General features: G+C 45.0%; 1 protein-coding gene across 1 annotated transcript; it reads left to right on the top strand.

Moving 5' to 3' along the window:
* The first annotated feature begins 17,203 nt into the window (after positions 1-17,203).
* RAP2B (RAP2B, member of RAS oncogene family) lies at positions 17,204-19,165 on the top strand. Its single transcript, XM_085634823.1, has one exon. It carries the CDS (start codon positions 17,475-17,477, stop codon positions 18,024-18,026), a length of 552 nt encoding a protein of 183 aa, XP_085490949.1. The 5' UTR covers positions 17,204-17,474; the 3' UTR covers positions 18,027-19,165.
* The last annotated feature ends 604 nt before the right edge of the window (positions 19,166-19,769 follow it).

The following is a 19,769-nucleotide window of genomic DNA, read 5'->3' as shown; positions in this document are numbered from 1 at the left end:
TATGTTCCTCAACAGAACGCATGGGCATGTCGCTTGGTGTCCTTGCATGAGGAGACAGACCGAAATGACCACTCCATGCAGTGGCTAATTCTGAGTCACTTATTTACTTTCACTTGATTTGTGGGTTATGTCAAACAACCAACAAGTGGTAGTTTGAGGGTGCTTCTGGGAGGGTACAGGATGAGGAATACACTCAATTGTGGCATAAATTGCAAAAAGCCAGCCAGTGAAGAAAAGTGTCTCCTGGTTGAGTCCTTATCCAGGTCATGAAAATTATAAAAACGCTTTAGATGATTCAGCAGTATCATTTGTGACTTGGAATATTCAGCCCTGTTTTAGGCATCCAAAATTATGCCAAATCTGTTAGGTGGTGGATGAATTAATGATCTTAGAAAGAAAATATCTGTATATTAGATGGAATTTTTGTCTTTTTGAGGACTCTTAATGCAAGAAAGTAATTTTCAAGTCTGAGGTGTAGTGTAAGTGGTTACACTGGGAAGAGTCCTGCATGTAAAATGATATACTGCTGAATTTCTTGTAGTGTATCAGTGGAGCACACAGAAGGTTTTAGAGGTTGACTGTGGGAATCTTGTAGGAGAGTAAAAGGCAAACAGCTTGGAGAGGTCGTCCAGAGCACAGCCATAAAGAGATTTATGGATGATGCAAAGAGTTTTGAAACTGGATATTTCTTTATCAGGTAAAAAGTGCAGGAATTTTAGAAATGGTGTAATGTATTCCCATAATTTCACTAGAGAAAGGCGGAGAGCTGCCTGCCTATAGACTTCTTTGGAGTTTTTGAGTCAAGTGTAAAGGATGTAAAAAATAGAAGAGACAGGATGTAAACATAGCTAGTATTAGGGTTCTTATATGACATAAATGAAAGAATGGTAGGACTCCTTTTGGATACTTAAGATGACTGGGGGCTATCTTTGTAACCATTTTTATTTTGGGTCCGAAGGAGAGATTTATTTTTATCAATATTCCTAGGTTATGGGCTTTTTTCCACTTAGCATATGGGGCTCAGCTACTTGGGCTAATATAGTTGAGATCACAGGGTCTATGAGCAGAATTTCTAATTTTCCTGTATTCAAGCAGCACCAGTATTTCTGCATCCAGTGATGCAGCCAGATTAGGCAATGATACACTTCTGGTCGGTCATCTGTGTAGTAGTGGTTTAGCAACACACAACTCCACTAGAGATGTAATATATCAGGGGAATGGTGTTAGCATGGTATCCCCCGGATCTCAAATGTTGGACCTCCTAATTTTAGTAGCAAAGAAATCAGAATGGCAAGGAAGAAGGCAGGGTATTAGTTTACGTATATATTATAGATGCATTTATTCATATTGCATGTCTCGGTGCTTTCATTGTACAAACAGCAGTGGTATAAAACCCACATTTCATTGGCTCAAATGAATAGTCAGCACTCCAACATGCAATTAAAAATAAAACTTACATTGCTTTCTCCCATTGCTCACTGGTCGTCTACGCATTCTAACCCCAACCAACTGGTCTTTCTCAAGATAGGTATACAAACAAAATTGTGTTTTATTACTTCCTAATATATTGCGCATCATTGATGTCAGGAAGGAAAGGAGTTCAATAGAAAAAAATATGCACAATAACAGAAACATTTTAAACATGGAGAACACTGTCATTCCAATAATTAAAATGTTAATAATAAAATATTTTGTGAATACCTTTAGTAACTAGTTACATTCAGGATTACATTTCTGATGTTACAACTGGCTTATTGTTTCATTGTCAGTAACCGGAATTGAACCGTTGTCCCCTGTGATATAAGGGTATATACAACTGCATTTTGTATAATAAAATCACAATATATCTTTATCGACTTATACCAGCTACACCTTTGTGTCTGGAAAAAGCTATACCTCTCTGAATGGGTCTAATAAGAGCAAGAACATGTGTCAGGGGTTGCTTTTCTTCATTCCTGGTTGGCTCAGATTGTATTTTACCAATCCAAAACTGTAAGATTGTGCCTGGAGTAGTAAAAGGCTTCTGTCATTTTTCATCTCAGCGTGGGTAGCACTTCACTAATCTTGTGCTTAAAAACTTTTCTGTAAAAATGTAAAAAGTCTTTGTCACTCTCTATCTCAACATTGATACCACTGTGGTAATCCTATGCTAAAAAAATCAACCTTGCAACCCTGGGTCTAAATGGATTAAGGGCTGTACTTGGTGCTCTGTTTTGTACCCAACAGTAAAGTTAAGCTCTGGAACACCAAAGGTAATCTGTTCTGACCCACACAACTGAATCCAGCATTCCTTGGTTGCTTCTTGTCTCCTAAAAAGGTTCCCACAATTTGACGCAAACAGTGAACATCACTAGATTTCAGTTTCAATAGATGCAAATTGCATTAATTAAGTCCAGCTTTTTTTGTACATGACCTGTACAATGGAACAGCAGGTGGCAAATGGAAAGCAGCATGTAAACCTGAGAAAATTGGCTCTTGATGACTTTGAGGAAATGAGTTTGGATAAGAGTGGGACAGTTATTAGATCAAAGGAAAAGGTGATCATTATAGATTTCATAATTGACCTCTGGGTGAAACAGACTCTCATAGACCAGGAGAAGGTTCGATGAAATTCCATGAAGGGTTAAGTAGAAGTCACATCAGAGGAAAGTCTCTAGACAAAGGCTCTCAGAGTCCCCAGGTAGAGAAGAGAGTAGTGTAGTGCGGACCAAAGCAGTCTCTAAAAAGACACATACTATGGTGCTCATCACCTCTGCTTCAGATGGTGAGCCCTTTAAAGTGGACCAGATGTTGGATTATGGGTTACGGTCAGAACTGCAGGAGGTGCTAGATACTGAAATACCATCCCAGGAGGAGTTTCACAATCCACAGTAAGGAAGCCCTAATCAACATGGTTTGTGTAAGGTGGCTAAAGGAAATGTTGCCACCCAAATGATTGGCAAACACAGTGTAGCTTAGCCGGATGGGCTGTCATGTCGAGAACCTGTGGACCCAGAACCATAGCCAGCAGGAGATTGGTGCACCACAAATTACTGCTGTTGCTAACCATGATGTACTTATGACATAGTACCTGGGTATAAGGAAGACCATGGAGAGATCAGAACCTTTGTTCTACTGGCCATGTTTGGATGGAATCTCATTTAGATGGTGGACATAGTCGTAATTGGTGGATTTGATCCACCCTTCTCCTTCAAACAACAAATGTATTTTAGTTTTGGTGGATCATGCAACCAAGTACCCAGAAGTGGTGCCCCTGAAGAGCCTCATGGCCAAGTTAGTGGAGAGGGTCATCCTTGCAATCTTCTCCCATATCAGATTGCCCAAGACTGTTCCTTCTAAACAGAGACCTTCAGCAGTACCGATGGAGGGCTTTTGAAAAACCTTTGGGCCACTGTACTTATTCTTTAAAATATTAGGCACTACACTTGTTCGCCTACAAGATGATCCCACATAACGGGGTAGGATTAGCTCATTGGAGCTTCTATTTTGGCATCATATCTGTGTTCCACTGAAGTTGGTCAGAGAGAGTTGGAAAGGCACACCTGGGTCCCCAGTCCAAAATGAACTATATTTTCAGCCTAATCAGACTTATGGCTCAGGTGATGAGCAAACTGATTAAGAGCATTGCGGCTAGCCAAGAGCTGATGAATTAGTGGTAGGACCAGAAGGCACTAATGACTGATTAACAAGAGTGGCAAGAAGTATTGGTTCTCAAAACAATTTGCCCTCAAACTTTGGTGGGCTAATTGAGTTACCCCTACAATGTGGTTAGGAAGATTTCTGATATCAACTACATAGTTGGCACATGCACTACGTGGGAATCCCAAAGCCTGAAGCCCTACCTAAAGAAAGTGATTACACAGTTAACATCCTGTCACTGGCAGAGGCTGAGGAGGAAAATGACCCCTTCCTGACCTGTTGACCAGTGATGAGAAGGATATCTCAGCAGAAGAGGTAAATATTGCCCCTAATCTGACTTGTCAACATGAGGTGGAGTGCATGAGAGGTTTTTGGGGAGTTTGCCCACCTCATCCCACTCACACCAGGGTGAGCTCCAGTCTGTGTCTATGACATGGACACTTGAGACAGTTCTCTTATTAAAAACAAATTGTGAAGGATGTCATTAAAAGCAAACTATATAGGATGTCTGACCAGGTCCAGAAGTGCATATGGGAAGCGGTTGTCAAGATGTTGGACATGGGAGTGCTTGAGCATACCTGCAGTCCATGGGCTACTCCAGAGGTCCTGGTTCTTCCTAAGCAAGAATCAACAGATCTACAGTTCTGCCTGGGTCCAGAATATGTTAACAAAGATGGATACCCATCTTAACAATCATGCTGGCACACTGGTGGACATATTAGTTGCAGCCAATTACCTCCGCGTTTTCTTTTTAAACACTTTAAATGGTCTTAGGTGGCACAAGACTACGGCAGTAATTATGTTATTCCGGTTGCCAAGGACACTTACATTGTACACATTTTAGAGCATATATACAATACATCAGAAAACAACTGCATCAAAGCTCTTGTCTCTTGAAATGAAAAAAAACAAATCACCATTTCACCCAGCTAACGTTAATTTTCAGTCCCACCCTGTAGTATCACTTTCAATCATTCAAAATGCAGAAGCACGTCTACTGCTTAAAACTCCCAAATTCAGTCCGATGTCCCAAAGTATTCGAGACCTGCATTGACTGCCGGTCCAGGCCAGGGTCCAATTTAAGTCTCTGTGTATTGCTCACAAGGCCCTCTATGGTGTCGGGCCTGCCTACTTCAGCCAATTCAATAGATGGCACGTCCCACAACAAAATCTCAGGTCGTCGACTGCTTCTCTGCTGGTCATCCCTAGGGTGAAGACCGTACAATGGGGTGGCAGAAGCTTTTTTCATCTGGCCTCTAAACTCTGGAACTCTCTGCCTTTTACATTGAGAAGCCAAACTAACAGACAGCTGTAAAAGCACTAAAAACATGGCTGTTTGCACCCAAGTCTTAACCATTGTTTGCTCCCTCTGCTCAAGTTTTATGACAGCCCTAGCACTAAGACGCCTCAGCATGCATGCGCTTTATAAAACCTTCATTTCATTTTATCACCTCTAATCAGCCAATACCGTTTAGGTAGGGAAGAAAAATTCCTCCTCTGCCATGGTTACCAGCAGTTGTGCAGAAGGACTAAATGTGCTCAAAATGTGTTTCTTTTGATCAGTGGTGGCTCCTCCGCTGAGGCAGAGGAGCGTCCCCCCACTGCTTTTAGCAGTGGAAATGAAGGAAAAATCAAATGATAATAACTGGACGTTATTATCATTTTATTTGTTCCTGTGTATTTTCAGGGTGGGGCTGCTCTGCTATCAGAGCAGGTGAAGGAGTGGTGGCACTCTGTAAAGTGTGCATGATTGTTTGACCGGCACTCTCGAGCCAGCCAAACAATCAATCGCATTTTGCATGTTCTCCATGCAGGCTGCATTACATCCTGCATGGAGAACTTGCCCACGCCCCCATTCCCCATCTGAGCACCATGTTCAGACCAATTACAACACTGCAGTGTGGCGTTGTGATTGGTCAGGGGAGCCTGGCTGTTTCCTCTTCCGGCTGGATTGGAGGGACGATAACATGGGACGACGCAAAGAGACGTGAGGAGGTAAGTTTTCTTTTTTTTATCTTTACCCCCTGCCTGCCTCACCACCCCCGATGTGTGCCAGCTGCTACTGCTTTTGATGTGTTCCCAGCTCAACAAAAAGTGCAGGGAGCATCCGCTGCTTTTATCAGTCGCAGACTGCCGCCTAGAGAGCAGAACTGGGCTGTCATTAAAAACGAATGCCTTGCCACAGTGCAAGCCCTTCGCAGGTTCAGTTCTTACTTGCTTGGTACCAAGTTTGTTCTCCAGAAGTATCACAAGAGGTTTAAGTGGCTGACGGCTATGAAGACAAAAAATCCAAATTGCTCTGGTGGTTAATCTTTTACAAGGATTGGACTTCATGTGGAGCACAAGGCAAAGTTACAGATTGACTTTCCTGGCAGTTTTCTGAAACTGATGACCGGACTTCACCAATGACAATGACAATGACGTCCAGGAAAATTCAGATCTAGGGGTCAGGAGCATCTATTATGGCACAGAAAGGTCCCCTGCATGGGTTTAGAGAGTGTCCCATCTGCCTTGGATCCACCTTAACAAGCTATAGCTTTTAGACCTCTGCCTTAGCACACATGAGAATCCTGCTTGGGCACTGGAGGTATTTCTGTGACACAGATTGTTAGAAAGGGGGGTCTCTAGTTGGCAATGGCTGGCCACTGTCCAAGTAGGGACCCTCTTCCTAAGTCAGAGTAAGCAGACTACGCCCTTTGATAACCCCTGCTCCACCCTGTGGTAACGTAGCACGAGCAGCTAGGCTTATCTCAGAGGCAGTGTGTGAAGCATTTATGACCATACACAGTAACACAGTGAAGAACACTACAAAGGGACACCACTCAAGTAGTTATAAAAATAAGTATCTTTATATATAGACTTAACACAAGACAAATAACAGTAAAAATCCACAATACTAGAAAAATAGGGTTACTCTTAAAATGCTGTAAAAATAGTTCAAGGTGTGCAAAGAGGAGTTCAGTTCAAGGCAGTGGTCTCTGCGACCCTTTTACTCACAAGACACCTGGATTCTGTAGCAAAGCAATAAAAATGTCGCTAAGGAGTTGTAGCGATGATTTTCCTCACGCTAACCAGCGATGCGTTGAATCCTTGCCGCAAGGGAGGATGATGCGCTGATTTGTGTGCAGGACAAAGCGACAAACTTCTGCACTCTAAGCCGGCAATGAGATAAAATCCTTGCCGCGAAGGGAGGATGATGCGCCGAGCCTATTGCGTGTGCGATCTTGTTGCGATGAAAGAAAATGGCGCTTCGCGAGGGAGCATCGATCCTGGTGCGATGCGATGAAAATGGCGAACGCTCGGCGTCCGCTCTGCGATGTCGTGAAGCGATGAACTCGATGCAATGATCTTTGGTTAGCGAGCGCTTTCAGGCCCGCAAACATGCAATGCGATAATCTTCGGGTTAGCGAGCATTTGGCAGCCCGCAGACAGGTGATGCGATAATCTTTGGTTAGCGAGCGCTTTCAGGCCCGCAAACATGCAATGCGATAATCTTCAGGTTAGCGAGCATTTGGCAGCCCGCAGACAGGTGATGCGATGATCTCCGGTAGCGAGCACTCGGCGGCAACAGCGCAACGATTTTCCTTACGCTCTTCAGCTGCAGCGGCTCGCTAACGGGCGTTAGTGACGATTTTCAGCACTCTCTTCTCCACAGTAGAACTAGAGGCCCTGGAACTCACAGGAGCCTCACCTGCAGATAGAAATCCTCGCTGGGAGGAAACAGGAGGCTGGTGGTGGAGTCTGATGTGCCTGAGACTCCAGCAGGAGGCTAACTCTCTTCTAGCCCTTGTGTGATTGCTGTAGCAAAAATAAAAGTTCCTTCAAAGTCCTTTTCCTCTTCTTCCAAGTCCAGTAGTAACCACTGCAGGCCAGTCCAAGAAACAGCACACAAGCACAAGGACAGTCCTCTCCTGCAAATTTCTTCAGTTACACGGACAGAGGTTCTTCTTGTTGTCCAGGAGCAATACAAATTGTAGGGGTTTGGGCACAGATATTTATACCCCAAAAGTCTTTGTTCTCAGAAGCTACAAGTCACTGAACCCAGCCAGAACCAGTTCTGCTCAGTCCTGGAGCACTTTGTTTACCAGGCTGCATCCTTCCTTTCCGAAAGAGGGGGTCTGCCATCAGACGCACAGTGGGAGGTGGAGCCAGCTTTCACCTTGCCAGGCACAGCCCTATTCAGGTCCAGGAGCTACTCCTCCCCATACTCCAATGCAGATCTCTCTATTCAACCCAGGTCTGACTCAGCCTGCTCTGTCCCTCCCAAACCAGACAGCCAATACACATAACAGCAGAGCACACTGGAAGGCTTAGGCAAGAAAATACCTACTTTCTAAAAGTGGTATTTTCAAACACAGAATATAAAAACAAACTTCACAAAAAGATGTATTTTAATATTCTGAGCTCAGGCATACAACATTCGTTTTTCTACCATGTTCTGTGGGTCAGTTAGGACTATAGAATGTAATAGCCAAACCTCCCATTCTAGCCTATGGAAAACAGGTAGCCTTACATTAGTGAAAACCGAAATTGGGTGTAATTCACTACCAGGACATGCTACACACATCAGAGCATGTCCTACCTTACACATACAATGCACCCTACCATAGGGGTGGCTTACATGATGCCAAGGGAAGGTTCAGGGGCTGGGAAGTGGGTGCACTTCACAGCCAAGATGGCAATTCTAGACTGCACACAGACACTGCAGTGGCAGGTCTGAGACACACTTTACAAGCTGCTTCTGTGGGTGGCGCAAACCAGCGTTGAAGGCCCACCAGCAGCATTTGGTTTACCAGCCCTGGGCACACACAGGCCACGCTACTGGGGACTAACAGGTAAACCAAATAAGCCAGTCATGGATGTACCAATTCACATGTCATCTTTACACAGGGAGCATTCGCTCTGTGGCACTGAATGGCAGTGACACAGCGCCCAGAGCATCTATCACCCGCAAAAACAGAGGAGACAACAGCGAAAAATGGAAGGGAGACCCACGCCAATGGTGCCATGTCTAACACAGATTGATTACTGTCCTGTCACCAGACAGTAGAGGACTGACAGTGATAGCAGTGATATTGATCGCAGTAGCAGGAAAGGCCTTTTATCAGTCGTCTTCTAGGGAAAGTGATCTATCAGCCTTTCCTGTTGTTCAAATTTGATCTACCATTCCACTGCAACTGGATCCTTTGCTCCTCCACTTGAAATGAGGATGTTGCCTATGTGTGTACTTTACTTGTGTGTTTAGCGAATGCAAGTGACAAATTTGGCTGTAGCAACATAGCATTCCGTTTTTAACAGGTGAGCAAGATCTAAGATGTAAGTTTAAAACGAGTCCTAACAGAAGGTGTGAATTGGAGGACTCTACTAGGAGATTCTAGAGATCATTTGTAGTGGGTCAGACAGAGGAGTGTTAAGGAAAGGAGACAGTGGGTCCCTATGAAGCTAAGGAGAATCCCCCTTACATTTCCTGGCATGTTTTTCTCTGGAAGGCCTACCCACCACATTTTAACCGTTAGTTCAGCGGGGCACCCTCCCTTGCCATTGTCCTCTTATTTTGGATTGCTCAAGACTTGAAACTCTGTCTACTTTCCTTCTTACATGTGTGACAAAGACTATGTATGGCCGGAACGCTATAGGTGTTATTAACAAAAAAGTAGAACTGCCCAGAACAGGTCAAAGAACTGGTCTGCTGGAATACACAAGGACTGTTTGCATTTTGAGTACACAGGTGGGACAGAAACTTCCAGTCAGGGTGCCAAGAATGGCTGTCCAGAAGCTTGAGGCCCACGCCACTTGTGACCAGGATATTCTTTTGATCTCCGAGATTAGGGTAACTACCACCAACTCCGCTTACCAGGTATGGGATCAGCAACCAGGTGAAAACTCATCTTGTCTGCCAGGAAGGGCTGCCATGCTTTGAGTGAAAGTTCTGACTGACTGCTCAGCAGGGGCGATGCAGGTGCCCATGCATGGGGAAGACACTGATCTGAAGTAGAGGGGCTATGAAGGAGGCTAGGCATGACAAATTGATGCTGCTGCTGCTATGGCATAGGGTGAGAGCTGCACTGTTGTGCTATGGACGAGGACTGAGAGACTTGCATATGCATTTATACTAATACCTGAGGATGAGTTTGTCATTGAACTAAACAGGGAATGAGTTCTGCTGCATTACCTAGCATAAAGAAGCATAAGACATGCTAGATAACTTTTAATGGTCGCCCACAGTTGGGTTGTGATGAATCCTATGTCGAAAGACTGATACCAACAGAGGAGGCTGCATCTGCACAGAGTGTTAGCTGGTGTGACCAGGGTGAGCACCTAGCTTGTTTGCGTATGAGTAGTTTTGTGATTGGGCCCAGGGAAGACACCCAGCAGCTAAATCTCCAGAACCACAAGCAGAATCACTCTGATGCAACCTCTTCTTGACTGCTGCTGGCACCTTTGAAACTTACCTTAGGTTGCGGGTACCCAAGCCCTTAGCATTAGGCCCATCCCTGGGACTGGGTCTGGACATGACTATATCTTCCCTGATCGATAGGTGGAGCAGGATGCACACCACTGCACAGTACTGCCCCTACTGGTCAGCAATGCTGGGGGAACAGTGCACATCTGTATGAGGGAATGAAACACTATTTTCAGATGGAGCTAAACAAAAAGAGCTACTGGAGTCACCTCAGAGATTCCCCTTAAAGAGCTAAGAGCCAATACCAGATCACCATGGGTACAGTTTCCCATTAATACAATAGATGCATGCCCACAGTAATTTATGTGCAGTATTTTCCATTATGTGCGTTAATATTAACGTACTTTCCTTTTTTTTTTTAAACCAATGTACTGGCTGGACACTGGTTAATTGTTTGCTTTGCTATTCGATGTTTGTTGAGTTTTGAACCACACAATCTGCTCCCAGTAACCTAGCTGCCACTGGACCCAAGAAAAAATACCCAGCCTTACCTATAAACAAAATGATGATGGCTGTTCAAGACCCTCTACAGATTGTAGTAGTAAAGTCCTTTCAACGTTTTGGCAAAGTTTCTTGCATGAATGAAGAACATAGTATGAGTTACTATGCAGTCTGGCCCTGATGAAGGTGTAGCCTACATAAGTAGCTCTTCACATTAGTGAAACATTGGCATTTTAGGTAACATTTCTTCAGATGTGACCAGATCACTTAAATGGGCAGGATAGTTCACGAGGTTAACATGCATTCTGCAGAGATCTTCGGAGGGTCACAATCTAGAGTGATATTTTTGATCCATCTAAATGTATTTGACTGTTTAAGGGTGATACGTGTCTCTGTGGTGGTTATATTACTCTGTAAGTATTTACACTTACATAGAATTATTTGCAACTCTGAACATATGAATGTGTCATCCCATAATGCATTGTAACATTAATGTATACATTTACAATACACTGCCAATTGTGCTGTTTTAACTATAAATGTATTACATATTTGTTGCTGATGAATTACTGGGGGTGTTGTGATACTGATGTAGCAAAACTGGTAAGAGTGGAGTAATCATGGACATGTTTGTGGTAGACGTTGTTGTAGGAAAGTAGGATCTGCTTTTCAAGGCTACCCCCACTTTTTGCTGGTGTCATTATGTTTTACCGACTAGTCTGGCTGGGATCCTGCAAATCAGGACCCCAGTCTCTGTGTTACCTCCCAAAATTGGACATGGTGAGTGCACTCCAGATTGGCTAATGATGTACCCTTGGAAGTCCCTAGTATATGGTACTAATGTACCCCGGGCGTCAGTACATCAGGGGTCTCCCATGGGCTGAAGCATGTATAATGCCACCCATGGGAGACCACTCAAATTGAGACTACAGGACTGCTGTTGCAGCCTGTGTAAGCTGATGCTAGCACCACTTACAACAGATATAAGTTTCCTTATATCTGAGGTCACTGCACTTAAAAACTATAAGTCACCACTAAGGCAGGCCTTTCAATCCTGAAGGCAAGGTTCTCGGTTCGAAGTGTGAGGGTGCCCCTGCATGAGCAGGACACCCCTAATACCTTCAGAGTCCATTCTCCTAGGTTTTCAGTACATCAGCCATTACGATACATAGAGCGGCCATGTGTCATCACGCACTGACCATCTCTAAACTGGCTGTAACGAAACCTGTCGCTTTGGTATCAAACATGCTGGGATCATACCCTCACTCTGTAAACGGTGTGGGGGGTATGATTCCGTGCACTGTAAAGCCCGCAACCCCCCCCCCCCCACTCCTGAGGCCCTCATTTCTCCTGGTACCAATCTTCTATACCTGGACAGCAAACTATGGCTGCTGCCGACCAGAGATAAGATTCTGCCCTCCGGCTGCTGAAACAAGCATGAGCAGAGGAAGACAGGACAATAGGTATCCTGTCACAGGGAGGTGTGACCACCTCCCAGACCGCACTTAGTGTATTGGGACAGGGTGGGGGGGTTGCGCTTTCCAGCGCCACTCAGACTGCTTGCAGGGCACATTTGGTGTCCTCCTTGCATACTCCAGTCCATACCAGTTCAGGGAGCCGTTGGCTCCGGCTCTGGAGTGAAACTGGGAAAAGGACATGGGAGTATCATCACCACTGTCCTGTCCCTCCTCTGGGAGGGACCCTTGAATCGTTCCAACCCTTTCCTTAGGGTACTTAAGGGCTTACCTGTGGGTGGTTCCTTAGATCCATCATGGGACAAGATTCAGATCCAACACTACTTTAATTTCCATTGTCTGGGCACTCTGGACATCGCTGGACTTCACATTGAGAACCGAGACTGCAACTAAGAAGACTCCTGCTGCTTCTGGTCTCGTCCTTCTGCAAGTCTGCTGCAACATCTGTGCCTGTGCTCCATACAGGTTCTTAACACGGCCTGTGGACTTCCAAGACTCCCGAAGAAATCTCCCTTGGAGTGAACGAGTCACTTCCTTGCATCTGCAGGCACTGCAATGAAGATGACCGATCTGCTGTTCGTGAGCTCCTACGGACTTCGAAAGGTTCAGCAACACAGGTGGTGGTTCTGCAACTTGTTTGAGGCCTGCACTGTCTTCCTGGCAAGTTGGAGGCCAGTAGCCCTTGCCTGAACCGCTGGAGCAGTACCCTTAAACACCGGGTTGACTTGCCGTTGACAATGCTTGTTGACTTTCCCTTCCAGAGACCTTCGGGCTCCAAGAAGCACCAGTCTCAAGGATCTCCTGTAGCCAAGATCTTTGCCTGCACCGCATCCCTTGCACCGTGAGCCTTCATCCTTTTGCGAGCTGCTCGAGGTCCTCTTGCAACTCCTCTGCATTCAGCCTGTGGGTCCTCTTGAGGGTCTTCTTTGACGCCAGTGGGCTCTCCAGCTTGCATGGGTCTGCTCTGACTTCCTGCATGTGGTCAGCCACTTGGACCTTGCTGGTCTCGACACTGCACCTTTTTTGACCACTGTATCTCTTGCTGCTGCCAAGGCTTTTTGGTGCCCCTGCCGGACACTGACCCCTTTGACAACTGATGTGGGAAAGCTCATGAATGGCTCCTCGTCTACCTCAGAATCACCTGGTCCGTACAGCTGCAATTTTAAGGGCACCATCAACTCTCCTGCATTCCCAACATCTGTGGGCATTCGTCTTCCGTGCATCCTGGTCCCTCCTGAGTGGCATTGACTCTGTCCCCTCCGCTTGCAGGTACTTCTCTCTTTGAATCCACCTTTGGGTTCCACTGGACACTTCACCTTTTTCGCCAGCTGCATCTTCCTGAAATTCTCCATTGTGGTCTACGGCGGTTTCTGACGTCACTTTGCACATATGCACTTGCCTTCCCTGGTGTAGGTATCCTGGTTCCTGGGGTATCCAAGGGTAGGGTCACTCTCCAACTTTCCATCTTCCAGGAGGTTTCTTCAGGATCCACTGGGAAGGGTCGTTCTTCTTTAAAATTGCAACCTTGACTTACCCATGAACATGAATTGAGTATGCAGTTGTGTTCCCACACTGCACATGGCCTCCGTGGGGTTCCTAGATACTCACCTTGAGTGGTTCCTTAGGTCCCCGACTCTTCCACGTCTTCTGGGTCCACTCTTGACTTAAGTCGTGGTTCGCATTCCACTATTTTAGTATATGGTTTGGTCTCCCCTTGGAGACCCTTGTGTATTTTGTGCTATTTACGTATTCTACTGCCAAAGTATTGTGTGTATTGTGTTTGTATCTTCGGGTAGGAGATACTGCAATGTGTTTGTGAGGGTTAATAATAAATACATACTTTTATAACTACACTGTGTGGTTCTTTTTCACTTAACTCATACCATAAGATTAAGTGCTGGTACAACAAGCTGCTTTACACTCCTTCTGGACTAAGCCTGAAGGCTGCTCTCCACTGCTACCACTTAGAGAGCTTTCTAAGGTTGTCTAAGACCACTAAAATCACCATAAGGGTTGTCTGGATTAGTGCAGGGTGCTACACTTACATAAGTTAGCACAATATACTAAGCCAGCTTCCTACAGTTGTACTCATAGAAAGTGGTATGCCAATAAATGTATACACTGCCCCCGTACCAGTTTCAGGCAAAATCATATGGGAATCAGCACGGTAAATCTGATACCTGCATGTGATTCAGCAAACTTGTACTCCCTGTTATTTTTCTTCCTGTTAATACCAGGGACTGCAGAAAAGAGGGGAAAATACCATGCATTATTCCAGGCCACTCCTAATGAGGACCTTATAGTTCCTCAACCACTACGAAATTAGCATTTCAGACATTGTGTAAAGTGGTTCCATCCTTTAAGGGAGAGAATTATGGAGCGGGCTATGGTAGGTGATGCAGGCAAAACTGTGGTCCATCATTGATCTTTGTCACCAGTGATAAGTTTGTTGCAGTGAGGCAGGCCGCAACAGAGACTGAATAGTTTGTAAGTAAGTGCTTTACTATACAAAGGTTTCCAAAGGTGTCCCGCAGTTTTGGGGGAATCTTCCCTCCTTGATGCATGCACAATACTTACTCTGTCTTTCTTCAGTCTATCTCCTATTAATCCTTCTGGGCAGGAGGTCATGTCCAGTGTCCACGTTCCTAATGATCCTACGTTCATGGGCTCGACCGAACAAATTTCAAGTCATCATGGCTTCGAAAGTTCTGCTTTTATTTGTATGAAATCTCTGGATCAAGCCTGCAGAGGCATGAAGCATGGATGAAGCGAGTAAGCATAACATATTGTATGGACAACAGGAGTGGCCCATGAGGGGGGCAGATCCATCACAGATTTTCAGGATATTCAAACGTAAGGTTTTTATACGTACAAGAAACCTAAAAAGAAGTCATTCCAAAGTGTTTTCCCGACATTCTGTTTGGCCTCCTTTGGACATACATAAATGCACTTAATAATCCCTTTGATGAAGGCGGTGTCTCTGCACTGTTTATGAATTTAGTGAGACATGCTGCATGATACATCATTGGGTTTGAGAATTCGCCCACTCACACTCCTAAGCCCATCTGAGATTTAAGTCACTTCAGTGACATCACATATTGAACTATATGACTGAAGGTCTTCTTCCCTATATTGTTTGAGATTGAATCTGTGCAGTAAGTCCCTCCCTCTCCAACGCCAGCAAGAGTGGTGACACCAAGTTAACCAAGAATGGGCAAAGCCAATCGGTTTGGCTTTGGTAAGCTGGTACAATAGTCATGCTTTATTGCATATGCCTAAAAAATGAAAGATAAAAAAGAAAACATGCAACCTATAGTCAACACTTTTTCACTTACAATAAAAATGTTGCATTTAAAAATATTGACTGATCTATCTGTTTTATTGGGTTGATTTGTTTATTGACAAGTCTTTCAGTCATGCTATGTTTTATTATTATTTGTGAATAAGACAATTATAAATCGTCACCTAACCAAGAGTTCAAGTCTCAAGCCACAACACTGTTACAATGTCACTTATTGCAGGCAGCTACAGTGTTATGTCACTTAAACATTATATAGCACCAATATTTGAAAGGAGATGGAAATGCAGGCACAATAAACAGATAATATTTCAAATTAACATTAAACAAATCAAGTACGCACACTTTGAGCCAGTGTTGTTACTAAAGAGAAAGGAACTATAAATAGGTGGATGTGCACACTGTACACAGACTTTGTGCAGTTACTCAGCTCTGGGGGGAGCCAATTGGAAAAGAAGGCTGACCCACTGACCCATACTGCATGATGTCATGGGAGGAAGCAAAATGTGAATGGCACACTAACAAACTAATGGACGAAGCCTGGTCACCTAATGTCCCCATTTACATGTATATTATGTCTGTTTTTTTTAAATGGTAATCCGGCATGGCAACTAAAGCTGTGTCAAAAGCCAGACTTAACAAGTTAATAGTTAGCTTGACAGAATTACGTTACCTATCAGCGTACTGGAGATGGAAACTAAGGGGTTCTGCTGATCGAATTCGTAAATAACGTTCTGTATTTTGCAAACAAGTCAAGCAAGTATCATCACAACATAGCAAGAGTTCATTTGCAGTCGCTCAATCATGATGAAGTAGGCCATCGTGTAAACAACGCACATCTGTGAAACGTCATCGTAGATTCTGTCTACCGCTGCTGTAGTTAGATCGCTTAGATAGATATGACAGCTCAGCGGGTTCCTGCTGCAAATGAGTTTGATCTCTCATCAATCTGAATGCAAATGGCAGGTGTTCCTGATACATGTCCATATGATGCTTAGATGAATCAGGTAATTACCGAAGCGTATGCGGCATGTGTATGTGCATGCTTGTAGTAACTGCCCCTCTGCCCCTACAATAAGGCACATGTCGATAAATGTGCATATAGCCTCTCACGTATTTTTCTCTCTTCCCCTCCGCCCTTCTCTTTCTCAGGTTTCTCCACATCACGTGCTGTCTCCGCACAGCCCCGGGTTCGGCTCCCTCTTAGAGCACAATTGATTAAAACGTGTATTTTTCCGCAGAAACAGTGTGGGCCGCAGATACAAAGATGCGAGCAGCCGACTCGTTCCCGCTGAGTCACTTTGTAGCGAATGCAGCAGCTACAGAAAAACCGTGATGCTTTAATTGCCTGTTGAAAAGCTTTTCAGGGCACCACACACAGCTGCTCGTTGGGAAATTATAGGTGTTCTCGGAGTAGTCGCTATAAATAGGCTGAAAGTCAGCACACTAGCAAGAGCAGGGAGTAGCCGCATCTGCACATGCAAGCAAAAATGTGTATGCATGTATACATCGGAAAACCGCACAAAGTAAAAGCACAGTGTTGCAGGGCAGAAAAAGAAACGCCAGTTCCCAGACATTATCCATTTTGAAATTTCGCTGGTTGCTTTCCGGGACAATAGAAAAAGCAGTGAGGAGGAGGGTGGTGCCCGTTATCAGTGGCGAGCACTTTTCTATCAGGAAGCTACAATTAGGTTAATAAAAAGAAAAACTAGGTGACACCCAATCAGTATCTGCATATAAATAACCAATCATAAATAGGTAAAGGTTCGGCAGTAAAACCACTTTCCGAGACAGGACATCTCAACCAATGGGCGAGCGGCTACCGGCGAGGCAGCCACATGCAGCGGGCGCGCCGAGCCAATCAGCTCGAGCCTGCTGCAGAAGTGCGAGTGTAATTTGAGATAAGTAGAGTGTGGGCAGCAACTAACAGGAAGATATGGAAGGCTGCGCGAGGTGCCGCGCGAGTCACAGAACACACTTCTGGTGCCGGGGTGCGCCTGCAGCCTCTCTGAGCCTGCGCTGAGGGGCACGACCTGCAAGAATAGACCTTCCAGCTGAGCTGTGCCGGGTGACCTGAGCCTGCCCGGGCTCTCGGATAACAGCGGTCTCCGGCTACCGGGGAGAGGAAGCGGAGAGAGTGAGTGTGCCCCCCGGAGCCATGCGAGAATACAAAGTGGTCGTGCTGGGCTCGGGCGGAGTTGGGAAGTCAGCGCTAACCGTCCAGTTCGTAACAGGCTCCTTCATCGAGAAGTATGACCCGACGATAGAAGACTTCTACCGGAAAGAGATCGAGGTGGACTCGTCGCCATCCGTCCTGGAGATTCTAGACACTGCGGGGACCGAACAGTTTGCCTCCATGAGAGACTTGTATATCAAGAACGGGCAGGGCTTCATCCTGGTCTACAGCTTAGTGAACCAGCAGAGCTTCCAGGACATCAAGCCCATGAGGGACCAGATCATCCGTGTCAAGCGCTGTGAGAAGGTGCCCATGATCCTGGTGGGCAACAAAGTCGATTTGGAAGGCGAGAGGGAAGTCTCGTATGGGGAGGGCAAAGCCCTGGCCGATGAATGGAACTGCCCTTTCCTAGAAACGTCGGCTAAACATAAGACCTCAGTGGACGAACTGTTTGCAGAGATTGTCCGGCAAATGAACTATGCCTCTCAGCCAAACAGTGGCGACCAGTGTTGCTCCTCGTGTGTTATTCTCTGAGAGCAACACGGGCGTACAATGCACTACTTAAATGGAGTATGATTGAAAACAACTTTGCATACGAGAATATCAGCTCAGCTGCAACCAGCCGATGTCTCCGGTGCCAAGGGTGCACGGCCACAAGTGGTTCGGGATGATGTTTTCAGTGTGTGGATCTGACCAGATCCCTTATTGCATTTCCTGACTGCAGTGGATCACCTCAAAATATATAGGCGCTGCAGAGAAGATTAACGTGCCATGAGACAAAAAAACTGTATGGTAAATCGAGATGCAGTGGGAGGCAGTGAGTACACTTGGGTCAGGAGGAAGAGAGGCGTCTCTCCATGAGTGTGAAAGGAGGTCGGGTGAAAGCATCTATCAAGTAAACTGAATCCACATCTGAGTATGCAAAGTTGAAATTTTGATACAGTGTATCCAATCTCAAGTATTTGCACATCTGAACTAGGGTCACTAACACTGAATGCCAAGAGCGAGGGAGAGTCGCGGCGGGCCCTGTTGACATTTGTGGAAATCTCTTCTATTTTGTTTACCTGCTGTAACGAATGAGAGTTTGGAAATATAGGTCGTATTTTTGTATCAGCTGTGAAAAGAAATGTTCCACATCTGCACAAATGTTTTTGTTGGTGATACGTGATTTTGACGACTAGCCTTTTAAAGGTTAGTGTTAAAATTGTCCAAGTGTGACCCGGGGCCTACAGCACCCCCGTGTCCACAGAGTGCCTTGAAGACTCAGCTGTTCCAGCCGGTGCCAACCTGTGAAAACTCCACGAAATCCAATTATCTGTAACTCCACAACTACTTAACAGTTTCCTCTCAGTAATTATACTGGACATGTCGGGACAAATGGGCCTATTGTCCTCGGAAGCTCATCCGTTCGTACAGTTGAGCCTTTTAAGTGTAATTTCCGTGTCTTGCACGTTTGCAGCTCCATTTAATTCAAGTTAACAGGCGTGCGGTTCCTTTTGGTTCCCTGTTGTGAGGTCCCCCCCCCCTCCACCCGGTCAGCAAAGACAAAGATTTTAATGTTGTGATGTACAATGGAATTACTAACACAGTGTAATTTTAATTTCCAAACAAGGTTTTAAAAGTCGTCTGTTTTAAAAGAAGTTTAATACAAATTGACTTTTTTTTTTACAAAACTTACCAGGTTTGCCTTTTTTATTTACTACAAGTATATGGTCTGGGATCGTTTGAAAAGGACTGCCTTAGTATAACTTTAAAATGAGTACAATTCCATTCGTTTTATACACTATAACTGGCACACGTTACCCTTGAAGTTGGGATGATGTGTGCAGCAATGCAGGTCGAAATCATTTTGTAAGCTAAATTATTATCCTGCATGTATATATTTTTTTTTACATTGTGGGCCATAACACCACAATATGTACCCAGCTGTGTGCTGCCTTGCAAGAAGATAAGGAGCTGCTTAATGATCTAAAATATTTATCAGGGTTGTATAATCTCAAACAGTACAGCACTTTACAAAGTGGACTGAGACATTACCCCGCACCTTCTGATGGCCACTGACCTCATTTTACGTGTATGTGAAAGCGACTTCCCAGCGTAATAACACGTGTGACAGTTCACAGTATTAGAATGCATGACTGATTTAGCAGAAAGGGCTGTGCATTTGGAGCGCAGGGCGCCTCATTCTCATGCGACATTGCACAAGCTCCTCTTCCTGTTTTGTTCATTCGAAAGGAAGCTGCTCATTTGCCTTGGGGGCTTATCTAGTTCATAATA

This window comes from Triturus cristatus, chromosome 11 (assembly GCF_964204655.1).
Source record: "Triturus cristatus chromosome 11, aTriCri1.1, whole genome shotgun sequence".
NCBI lineage: Eukaryota > Metazoa > Chordata > Amphibia > Caudata > Salamandridae > Triturus > Triturus cristatus.
Note: the sequence above shows the minus strand (reverse complement) of the source record. Positions and strands in the feature narration are given on the sequence as shown.

What these genes read in the sequence shown, in the direction of transcription:
- RAP2B (XM_085634823.1), top strand. Translation starts at nt 17,475, where the DNA reads ATGCGAGAATACAAAGTGGTCGTGCTGGGCTCGGGCGGAGTTGGGAAG.